This window comes from Electrophorus electricus, chromosome 23 (genome assembly GCF_013358815.1).
Source record: "Electrophorus electricus isolate fEleEle1 chromosome 23, fEleEle1.pri, whole genome shotgun sequence".
In the NCBI taxonomy this organism is placed as follows: domain Eukaryota; kingdom Metazoa; phylum Chordata; class Actinopteri; order Gymnotiformes; family Gymnotidae; genus Electrophorus; species Electrophorus electricus.
In genome coordinates, this window is record NC_049557.1 from 7,354,582 (window position 1) to 7,365,907 (window position 11,326).

Here is an 11,326-nt window from a genome sequence, read left to right on the forward strand (position 1 = left end):
GCACTGATATCGGTTAAATGAGGCGCTTTCGTTAGGAACCATTAGGTGGCAGCGCACAAAGTTGCGGTGCTTCGCTACATCAAGCAACGAAGTGTGTACAGCGTTAATGGGAGAAGCAATATGCCGAAACATGAAAAACCTAAACTATTTAAAATTAGGTGTACAGAAGAGGCAAAAAAATTTGGTATAGCGGCATTTACACTGAAAGAGCTGATCCAGAAAGGATGCAAATTATTTCAGGTACAATTCAATTGCGGTCATTACCGTTCCATTAATGTTTGTTTTGAAGTTGGGAAGTGTCACATTAAAATAAACTTTGCGGTGTTTTTTGTTTCCCTCATAAAAAACATGTTTTAGTTGTTGGAGAGGAAAACACATTGTTGCTTATACGAAGACGGGACCATACTGACAGATGAGTATTTCCAACGCCTTCCCGACAACACGGAGCTAGTTCTCCTCTCTGATGGACAGAGCTGGAATAAATGTGCGTATCTAGCGCGCGGATCATTTCGCTACATGAAACATCGGCCGATGTTAAAATATAATATATAATAATCACTGATTTTCATAACGTAACATGAAAGTAACTTTCCCCTCCACCAGTGGTGTATGAGCTCGGTCGGGTACTGGGCACAGACGCACACGCAGATGACCTGATCAGCGCGGCACGGAAGCTCCAGACGGATGAAATTTCTGCCAAATGGCAAAAAATCGTCTGTGACTTCCTGTGCAACATGAAGGACAACGCGGACATGGAGAACAGAGATGACGATTCGGACTGGTTTGAAGGTTTCCATTGATGGAATGCTTTTTCCATTAACTTCGTCGCAAAGTTACTACTACTATTAGCTTTTTATAATATCTCAGCGATTCTTTTTGAAATATTCGTTGGGTAAACAAAGTAATGGATGCTTCAGAGCATGTCTGAACAGGTTAAAGATAACCGCCCGTTTCGAAAGCTGTAGCGGAAGTAGTCGTCACTTTGCTGACGTAAATGTGACTAAGGCGAATCACCTGTTTTGAAACCAAAATCAGGATTTTGACCGGCGTGGGTCTTCAAGATTGAAAAATCTACAGGCAAAACAGTTTAGCATCCCTCATTTTAATTAGCTGTTTAATAGCACCTTTCATCATAGATGTGATGTTCTCATGTTCAGAATCATTCATGATTGGTGTTTGTTGGTAAGAGTTTAAAAAGCTGCATTTCTAATTTCTCTTCTTTTAGGGATCGACACCAGGTTTAAGACAAAGTCCTCATATATGAAGTACAACTGTGAGCAAAGGATACGGGGTTACCTGAAGGAGGTAGGATCATCCTGCAAGTTGTGTAGTACTGGCCATACACCAATGTATTGCCTGATCGTGTGTATTTGTCTACAGGTTCAAGGGCATGCGCAGACTATTAAGAATGCTAAGCAAAAACGTGAATATGACAAGGTTGTTGCCAGCTTGGCAGAAAAACTGAAATCTGCACATTATCATGGCACTTACTTTGACAGAACAGAGAAGGAGCGGCATCGATTGTGCACGACAGAGGGGTGGTTCTCGTGTCAGGTACCGTCATTAGTACGATACAGAACACAGATGTAGTACAATGATACAGCAAATAAGAGCTGAAAGATCTTGGGTTGTTTATTTGTTTTTATTAACTAAACACTAACTGAATTTTTACAGTGGTCAATAGTATCTACTTTCCAATGAATAATATGGTCTCTATTTATTTATTTATTCATAATTGGCTTTGTGTGTTGTCAGGGTGCTTTTGACCAGGACAAATGTAAGCTTCTTCATTCAATAAACCCATACTGCAACCGTGAGAACAGAATCCTCTTCAGCACCTGGAATCTGGACCATAGGTAATCAGCAGAACAGCAGGACATGTATGAAACAGGATCAACCTAGTCTCTGATTCACTAAATGGCGTTATCTGGTATCACTCAGTACCAGGACATGCTTCTTGTGTTAACGCTAATAACTATATGTACCTCTGAGAAATAAATTAATTGTAACTTTATAGAAGTTAATAATTTCAGATATGAAAACTTGTGTTTCAGAATTGAGAAGAAAAGAGCCATCATACCCACTCTTGTTGAAGTACTTCATGGTAAAAAAAGCAGTGACATAAACCTAGACTACTTCTATAAACTGCTGTTCACCCAAAACAACCTCAGACTTGTTCACATAGTTTGCCACAAGAAAGGGGTTCATGACTTAACATGTAATTCTAATCTAGTGTATAAATGTGTTAAAAAGACTCGGCATTGAAATGGACTATAAGCAAATTATGGATTCCATAGATTAGTTAGAGGAAAGTGTTAAATGCTGTACACAATATACAAAAAACCCCCACAGGTATAACTTTTTAAAACATATTTTAAAAAGTAAGAATAAAATTATAGGGCAATTATAGGGTATAGGGCAGTGGTTAAGGTAACTAACTTGTAAGCGGAAGGTTGCTGGTTCAAGCCCCGCCATGGCTGGGCCCCTGATCGAGGCCCTTAACCATCAGTTGCTCAAGTTGTACTCAGTCATAATTGTAAGTCATTTTTGACAAAGTGTCAGCTAAATGCAGTAAATGAAGTGTTGTAGGTTTCCCTTGCATCTAAAAACTAATAACCAGTAGCAGTTGGCTAAGCTCTGGCTGCTCCCAACCAGCTCCATTCCTCCCCACCCCATGACTCGCTCACACACACTGCTTTTCCCTCCCTGTGCCACTTTCCTCAAACAAACAAACACCTTCCCTCTGCTGCTAATAAACTAGAGCTTCTCTGACTACAGCTGACTCTGGTCTCTTGATGTGGAGTTGCTCTCAGCTTGTAGAGGAAACAAACTGGGGACTGCTGCAGTTGAATCTTACAAGTATTCTTTAACATGTTATTGTTTCATCTGAACAGCATAGACTCCTATCCATTTTCTTCATGTGAAATGAAGTAATCAGATGCAATTTTGTTCAAACCGTAATTCTGCAATATCCATATATGCACAAAAAATGAATACATATTTGAGTAATGTGCCTTTCATTAAGCATCATAAGGGTTCACCACAAAGATTTGTAATAGCATTCATATTAATACACAGCACTCAGTTATTTTTAAGACATGACAATTCCATTATAATCAAAGCTTAAAAGTGTTTATTTCTTCTGAACAGAGTAGCAAAACTGCAGAGCAGGTAAATGTGAAGTAGACTAATGGAGTGAATGTTTAACATGTAAAAGGTTAACATTATACAAACATGGCTTCTAATAGGAAAAAAAAAAGTTTAAACTAGAAAAAAAGTTGATTTAACATTTTCATACAAAAATAGATATAAATCAATACTAGCAAGAATACATATACAAATGTTTGAGTACAATTTGTGATGTTTGATTATAAACCTACAAATGTAATCTCTTGGCAGCTTTGGCCATGATATAAAAGGTGTATTGGTCAAGTAGATGAATACAACATGATTTTTTTTTTTTTTTTTTACCTTTTGGCTTTCCATTCCCATTCATGAACAAAAAGCATGTTTCTAAAGAGATATGGCGTCCAGCTGAGTTCAATTACATTTTTCTAGAATTATCAAAGTTGTCGTGACTTCACTTTCAAGTGATGAGATAACAAAATATTAATAAATGGCCTATTTAATAAGTTAACAAAAGAGAACTGCACAGTAGCCATTATCTCAGGGTGGGAGGAGTTCTATGAAGAAGCTTAAATATTATAAGCATCAGGAGAGGGCTAGAATGCTGTTTCCCCCTGGCAAAGATTCGATTCATTCAATTTGGCAACCCCTTCACATGTAATAATTCATTCCCTTGTGAAAAAGCACCTCTAATGTTAACTCTTTATTACATTTCTGGGCAGCAAAACACGTTTTTTTGTCCACAGTACAAGCACCTGGCAATGCAGAGTGCTTATTGGATTCTGCTATGTATTTTTAACCAAAGAGATGTCAAGTGGGGCAGAGTAATGGGGCATAGAGAAGCATCTCAAAGTGACTGTTGGGAGGTCAGTGTAAACACAAAACAAGATTCCATCCCAGAACACAGTTTTTCAAGCAGGAATTCTCAGGCACCTAATACACTTGCTGATGCCATTGCTAAAATATTATATTATATTTGTTGTTCTACATAAAATATTTCACAGTTTTTGACCAAGTAAGAAAAGGTGTAATGACCAATGCACCTTTAAAACTGATGCGATGTCTGCATATATAAAGGAGAGAATGTCACTACAAATCTTTACTCCACATTAGCTAAAAATGTATTACAAATACACTTTCTTATTGGAACAGAGTTTTAATGCTCTTGCGCTCTCCATCCACTTACGGAGTGATGAGAAAGAAAACAACTTGATATTCAATTTTTTCAGTAGTTTACACGCCCTGGTTTTTCACAATGAGCATAAGGCACTTTCAGAAATTAATAGGTCCCTCTAAAAATCTACTGGCCTAGTGTGAAGTATAAGATACTTTCCCCTGTCATACAGTGGTCTGTCTGCACACAGTTCACATGACTTAAAACTATGTGGTGCTTGGCCGTCCAAATTAACTCTTACCAATGCACTGCAAACCATGGCTTTCAGTTTCATGATCCACTGATGCAAGGTATTGGATTTCTATTATTTGCTTTGTAAAGGCCTAAATTCACTCACTACTTTTGTAATTTTTCATTAATTAAAAATTTATTTTTGATTAAAACAAACTATGGGGCCTGTCATTACAAATTCCCTTAAAATAAACTAAAGTTACTTAAATTAACAAAACTACCTAAAGTAATCTTTTGTGGCCTCAAAAAGGCAACCGAGAATGCCTACAAAAAAAAAAAACGGTTTCATATAAAAACAAATACCACCCCCACCCCCCCCCCCCCAGCTGATTTAATTAACTCCCCCAGTTATTTACAATCTTTTTTTATTATACTCAGTCATTGGGAATGTTCTTTTAAAACATTTCTCTCTAAGGTATGATTCTATCATTACAAAATTACTCAGTAAACCGTTTTCAGAAAGTGTACAGAGGATGCATCAGATTTACACTCACAGTGTGCTTTATATCTGCTCCTCATCACTGTCCTCTTTGGCGTAGTAATGGCGTCTCCTGTACTCTCGTCTGCTTATTCTCTCTGTAGTGGCTTTGCCCGAGTATTCCTGCAAAGAAAAAATATATGTTTATAAACCATAATCAAGTACTGGATTACCTGACAATGACCTGTATGATGTAGTGTTCTGCACCTTTTTTTGATTTTTATATTTGTCATTCACTAGTCAATGGGTGTAACAGACAACTTGAATCCACCTTCAGATGATAAAAATGTATTAATTCAAATATGATTTGAAACGCCAAAGCATGCACACAATGTTATTATAATCCACTGTGGTGTGCAGAATAATCCTGAGGATTAAGTATGTGTCAGTGAACAGTAATCTGGTTGCATAATTCTCAAAATCTAAAGCTCTGACCAAACAACTATTAGACTATTTATGACAAAGTTAATTAGCTATGAAGACCTAACAGTCTAGCATGAATAATTACATTTTTGTATCGTCTTGTACCAAAATAAAATTAGACACAAACAACCTTACCTGAACTGAATCCAGATTTCCAAAAAATTGTTCAACTGGAAAAATATGATTACTGTCCTCATCGAAAAAAGCAATATGATCCGTTTGCTCGGTGGATCCGTAATCCGCCGGGTCTTCCACTTTCCCAAATAAATCGGGTGTGTTGTAGTGCGGCAGTGCCTTCGATTTCATTGCACTGTTTTCTTTACCTCGTCGCACTTTACCTCCATTGCGATCTGCACAGGTCATTAATGCTTGCTGTGTACCAACAGTTTCATTCAAATCTTCAGAGGAATTCTCTCTTTCTCCATGAAAAGGTCTCTTCGGGAGACGTTTCCTTTTTCTGCGGTCGCCGGCCATCTGATGCGCTCTACTGCTTGCGTCTATAATTTCACTCCCAGATATCTCCAATTTGCGCAGTGCTCTCCTCTTCAATGACTGCGGCAAATCAGTATTAAAATACAAAACAGAGTGGCTTTGCGTGTGTTCAGATGCATAAACACGGGACTTGGTAGTGCAAAATCGACCTTCACCCAAGCGAAGCGAAAACTACGGGGAGGAAGACATTCTGAGGTTATAACGATGACATTGACCTCACTTGATCTTTTTACATCGAACCAGTTTAAAAGAGACCGGACACTCTTCTCTCAACTTGCAATTCGCATAAACCTAAACCTAGCTAACGCTACATGGGAACCTTAAACGTAGATTAAGCGATTTAATTTTGGTAACGTTAACCTACTTAACTAGCTAAATAAACAACCTTATTTAGCCATCTACGTAACCTGAGCTAGTTTAGATAACTAGCTAGTTACCTAGTTTGGTATAGATATTAATTATCTACCGCTGAACAATGTTAAAATATATAAATTATACTAATATTATCTAGCCATCTTAGCTAACGTTTTCGCTTGTGTTTAGATACTGACTTAACGTTAGCTAACTGCTAGCTATCTTAACGCAACTGTTGCTTAGGATAACTTATGACAATTTTACGTCGTTAGTAAAAACCGAAACTCGAAAACGCAATAAGCACAAAACAGCTAAGTGTACAGGTTGGTTGCCCGCTGAAACTAATTTACCTGTTCAGCCCGAGACCTGCTCTGAAGGATGCCAGCCGCGAAGAAGTTTCAAAGCGCCACCCAATCTACGTCATAATGGAGGAGAAACTCGAATAATTAAAATTTTAACTCGAATAATTACATTTTTCAAGTGGATCGTAAGAGAGTGATCAATACAACCAGAATTGAAATGATCCATGTGTATAACTCATTTAAGCACATATGCTAGAGTATCTAGTATTATTTTTAAATGGCTATTTCGACAGTTCATCAAATAACTCCATTTACAATATACACTGCCTGCCCCAAAAAAGGGTCACCACCTGGATTTAACTAAGAAAATAGATAAGCGCCTCCCATTGGATAATTACTGCATGGGTGATTATGTTTCTGCTGGCAACAAGTTATTTAACCCTAACTGCTGCAGTAAGTGGTTTCTCATTTGTTAAACAACCATGTCAAAAGACACGTCCTGTGGTCATGGAAAAGATGTTGATCTGTTTCAGAAGGGTCAAATTACTGGCATGCATCAAGCAGAGAAAACATCTAAGGAGATTGCTGAAACTACTAAAATCGGGTTAGGAACTGTCCAACGCATTATTAAAAATTGGAAGGACAGTGGGGAAACAAAACCATATTCGAGGAAGGAATGTGGTCCGAAAAAAATCTTGCATGATCGTGAAAGGTGATCACTTAAATGTGTGGTTAAATCAAATCATAAAAAAATAGTAGAATTCAGATATATGTTTAATAGTGAAAGAGCATTTCCACACGCACAATGCGAAGGGAACTCAAGGGATTGGGACTTAACAGCTGTGTAGCCTTAAGAAAATTGCTTGTCAGTAAGGCTAACCGGCAAAAACGGCTTCAATTTGCTAGGAAGCATAAAGATTGGACTCTGGAGCAATGGAAGAAGGTTATGTGGGCTGATGAGTCCAGATTTACCCTGTTCAAGAGTGATGGGCGCCTCAGGGTAAGAGAGTCATTTGAAGTGATGCACCCATCATGCCTAGTGCCTACAGTACAAGCCTGTGGGGGCAGTGCTATGATCTGGGGTTGCTGCAGTTGGTCAGGTCTAGGTTCAGCAACGTTATGTGCCCAAAGAATGAGGTCAGCTGACCTGAATATACTGAACGACCAGGTTATTCCATCAATGGATTTTTTTCTTTACTGATGGCAAGGGCATATTCTAAGATGACAATGGCATGATTCATCGGGCTCAAATTGTGAAAAGGTGGTTCAGGGAGCATGAGACATCATTTTCACAAATGGATTGGCCACCACACAGTCCAGACCTGAACCCCATTGAAAATTGGGATGTGCTGGAGAAGACTTTGCACAGTGGTCCAAATCTCCCATCATCAATACAAGATCATGGGGGGGGGGCGATTACTACAACTCTGGACAGAAATGTGATATTGCAGAAGCTTGTGGAAACGATGACACAGCGAATGCGTGCTGTAATCAAAGCTAAAGATACTCCAACGAAATATTAGTGTGTGACTTTTTTGTTGGCCAGGCAGTGTCACATAGCCAGACTGATGCAATTTAAACCCATATGTGAAAAGCTTCTGGAATTTAAGATGTTCTCCTTTTATCCTTTGTTAAGATCAGTAATCACACCACTGTTCCAGTTCCATTTCTAGTCTACTAGTTAAGTTAGTTGTTGTATTAAGTATATTAGGAATACCAGTTTATAATAGGCACTCTTATTAACAGTCCAAAAAATCAGGAAACCAATACTACGTGTACTAAGCGTGCGAAGCGAACGTGGCAGAGTACGTAATTACACACCTATAGGATAAATGTAGCTTTAAAAAATGTAAAACGTTATATAAAAATGAACACACGAGGGCGCTAGATACACAATTTATGTTCATCCTTTCACCTATTCCAGTACTAGTCTCATCGGCCTTCACGAGTTCCACGATGATGCCAGACCTTCAGTTTTATAATTCTGCTGAATGGACCGACTGTGATTGGTGAAGTGTAAGCTAATACAATCTTGAAAGGCAATAAACCCTGCTTTGTCACGTCTCTTCAGTTTGCTAGACCTACATCACCACTGAGCCCCATTTATATTATTATTGGCAAAAAGTGTCTATTAAGAGTGATAATTCAGTGACAAAGTCCAATCAGAATTAGTCTATATTGGCCAAATATGTTTGCAAATACAAGTAATTCGTCTTCGGTTACGCAGTAATGTGGCAATAAACAGAAGAATTTGGAAAAACTTGAGCACCCAAGTTTCTATATCTTCCATCTATACACACGGGCACTCAGACATGCTTATATGAAGAACAATATGAAGATTCATTAATATAAAAAGCATGAGTGTGGTAATAATGTAGAGTGCAGAATACACCAGTCCAGTAAGAAAAACACAATTTTAACTGGTATCAGGACCATTAGACAAACACTTATGTGTATAAATTTGCACATGAAAGTAATGACATGAGGGTAGAAAGTTTCCTGTAATCTGATAGTTTTGACGCCCATAAGACTAATGCGGTTGAATGGGTTACGTCCAGGTTATGGGATCAGTAATTATTTTCTCGTCCCGTTTGAATCATCCGTTCGTTTAATTAATTGAGTGCTTTTCAGTATTCATTCAAGACCCTTGGGACATGTAGGCTAAAAGACTGCCCACAGCTGTGGGGCGTAATGAGAGAACTGCTTGTTACAGGTAGATGCTGTGTTTGGGGATGGGTTGAGCTCGTTTAGGGTGGGGTGGGGGAAGGGGCCGACTGACTTTACGAGACAACCCTCAGTTTGATGAGTTGAAACCTCTGTCGTCAGCAGAGTAGGTTACCGGAATATACATTAACTTTATCGTGACAGAGAGGCGACAAATAATGTTTAGTTGGCTGGGAAATTCGAGAGAAAGAATAGCGAAGGAGCAAACGTGAGGCATGGGTATTGCGCAGCTCCTCCTCATCAGCTACTGAACTCTCCACCTTTATCAGAATGCCATCTAACGGGATATTAATTTACTTCCACCATCCTAACAACTGGGAGATTAATTACACATTGTATGTGTTCACAAAGTTTGCATGAGGTTCTTCCTTTTCGTCCGACTGAGTGCCGCAACTAGGTCTGAAGAGTGTCCGATATGGATCATTTATTCCGCCGCAAAAGAGCCCTAAAGACCTTACTTAGTTTGACTTTAGTGTTTGTCACTTTGCTGATGATTCAAAAATTGAAAGTCGTGGATATCAATATGAAGGATCTCCTGGACAAAAGCAAGCGCATCAGACACGATGAAAAGTTTTCGCCTTCGTCGCAAGTCAGTGAATTCTATTCGACACACGTGGCGCCGGTCAACAAAAGTGCCCCGTTGGTTTGGAACGTGGACGTTATTAACTGTACAGAAAAGTCAGACATGAGGAGTAAACCGTGGTTTCAAAATCTGGATCTGAGGTTCCACCAGTTCGTCCTGCATAGACATTGCAGATATTTCCCCATGCTGATAAATCATCCTGAGAAGTGCAGTGGAGACGTGGACATACTGGTCGTTGTAAAATCGGTGATAGAGCAACATGATAGACGCGAGGCTGTACGTAAAACCTGGGGTAAGGAACAGGTGATCCATGGAAAGCAAATCAAAACGCTTTTTCTGGTAGGCATTCCATCGCCTGGCAAAGACAGGAAAAATTTACAGAAGTTGATAGAATATGAGGATAAAATTTACGGAGATATATTACAATGGAATTTCATGGATACATTTTTTAACCTCACCTTGAAGGAGGTTAATTTTCTGAGATGGTTCAATATTTACTGTGCTAACGTACCTTTCATCTTTAAAGGAGATGATGATGTTTTTGTCAGTACTAATAATCTGGTAGACCTTATTAGTTTCAAAATTCAGGAACACAAAGTAAGCAACCTTTTTGCCGGGGACACTATTTCTAAAGCCATACCTATTAGAAACCGTCAGAGTAAGTATTTTATTCCAAAGGAGCTGTTTGATAAACCGTATCCGCCCTACGTCGGCGGTGGAGGCTTTCTAATGTCTTCACTACTGGCTCGTAGACTTTTCGTCGTGTCTGAGGATGTGGAGCTTTTTCCCATTGACGACGTTTTCTTGGGGATGTGCCTTCAGAAATTAGGGATTGCCCCCGAAATGCATTCGGGATTTAAGACTTTCGGCATAATGAAGCGATCAGTAAGCCCAATGAACAGGGATCCGTGTTTTTTCCGTAACCTCATTGTGGTGCACAAACTAAATCCCGAGGAACTGCTGAAGATGTGGAGTATAGTACAAAACGAGAAACTCACCTGCGCAAAAAAGCGCGCTTTCTGGTAAAGGGGAACTACTTTTGAATATCTTGAATGAATGAATATATATATATATATATATATATATATATATATATATATATATATATATATATATATAATTTTTTGGGGGGGGGGGCGTTGGCGGAGACATCTTCACTGAACGTTATCTTTCTTGTCATTGGGAATACATTTACTAGTGCAGTTTAAATGCATATTTTTCATATTATAACAAAACCTTGAGGTTACATTTTAGTGAGTTATAGCTATTGCATCAATAAATGGGCATGCATCAAAGTGTTGCCTATAAGGGAAAATACCTGATCAGTAATCTCAAGTGCACTTGAGAATATTACACATTAAGGCATATTCAGATTAAAATCAAATGTCCTACAGATGGTGCATTGTGGACTGATTTTCAAGAAAACTAAAGATTAAATT

General features: G+C 38.6%; 3 protein-coding genes across 3 annotated transcripts; 2 read left to right on the top strand and 1 right to left on the bottom strand.

Moving 5' to 3' along the window:
- Nucleotides 1-60: 60 nt before the first annotated feature.
- dffb (DNA fragmentation factor, beta polypeptide (caspase-activated DNase)) lies at nt 61-2,775 on the top strand. The gene is made up of 7 exons (XM_027007674.2): nt 61-240; nt 358-484; nt 604-789; nt 1,226-1,305; nt 1,381-1,554; nt 1,756-1,856; nt 2,055-2,775. The coding sequence occupies exons 1-7, from the start codon at nt 121-123 to the stop codon at nt 2,263-2,265; spliced, it is 999 nt and encodes a 332-aa protein (XP_026863475.2). The 5' UTR covers nt 61-120; the 3' UTR covers nt 2,266-2,775.
- A 2,091-nt stretch (nt 2,776-4,866) lies between these two features.
- On the bottom strand, nt 4,867-6,676 carry c23h1orf174 (chromosome 23 C1orf174 homolog). Its single transcript, XM_027007675.2, has 3 exons — nt 6,629-6,676; nt 5,568-6,095; nt 4,867-5,132 (listed from the first exon to the last, which is right to left on the bottom strand). Exons 2-3 carry the CDS (start codon nt 5,904-5,906, stop codon nt 5,034-5,036), a joined length of 438 nt encoding a protein of 145 aa, XP_026863476.2. The 5' UTR covers nt 5,907-6,095; nt 6,629-6,676; the 3' UTR covers nt 4,867-5,033.
- A 3,002-nt stretch (nt 6,677-9,678) lies between these two features.
- On the top strand, nt 9,679-10,913 carry b3gnt7l (UDP-GlcNAc:betaGal beta-1,3-N-acetylglucosaminyltransferase 7, like). Its single transcript, XM_027007608.2, has one exon. The coding sequence runs from the start codon at nt 9,720-9,722 to the stop codon at nt 10,911-10,913; it is 1,194 nt and encodes a 397-aa protein (XP_026863409.2). The 5' UTR covers nt 9,679-9,719.
- The last annotated feature ends 413 nt before the right edge of the window (nt 10,914-11,326 follow it).

What these genes read in the sequence shown, in the direction of transcription:
- dffb (XM_027007674.2), top strand. Translation starts at nt 121, where the DNA reads ATGCCGAAACATGAAAAACCTAAACTATTTAAAATTAGGTGTACAGAA. An exon ending in TGGACAGAGCTGGAATAAAT is followed by an intron (nt 485 to 603) that starts GTGCGTATCTAG and finishes CCCCTCCACCAG; the next exon opens with TGGTGTATGAGCTCGGTCGG. An exon ending in AGGGGTGGTTCTCGTGTCAG is followed by an intron (nt 1,555 to 1,755) that starts GTACCGTCATTA and finishes GTGTGTTGTCAG; the next exon opens with GGTGCTTTTGACCAGGACAA.
- c23h1orf174 (XM_027007675.2), bottom strand. Translation starts at nt 5,906, where the DNA reads ATGGCCGGCGACCGCAGAAAAAGGAAACGTCTCCCGAAGAGACCTTTT. An exon ending in GAAATCTGGATTCAGTTCAG is followed by an intron (nt 5,133 to 5,567) that starts GTAAGGTTGTTT and finishes TTTTCTTTGCAG; the next exon opens with GAATACTCGGGCAAAGCCAC.
- b3gnt7l (XM_027007608.2), top strand. Translation starts at nt 9,720, where the DNA reads ATGGATCATTTATTCCGCCGCAAAAGAGCCCTAAAGACCTTACTTAGT.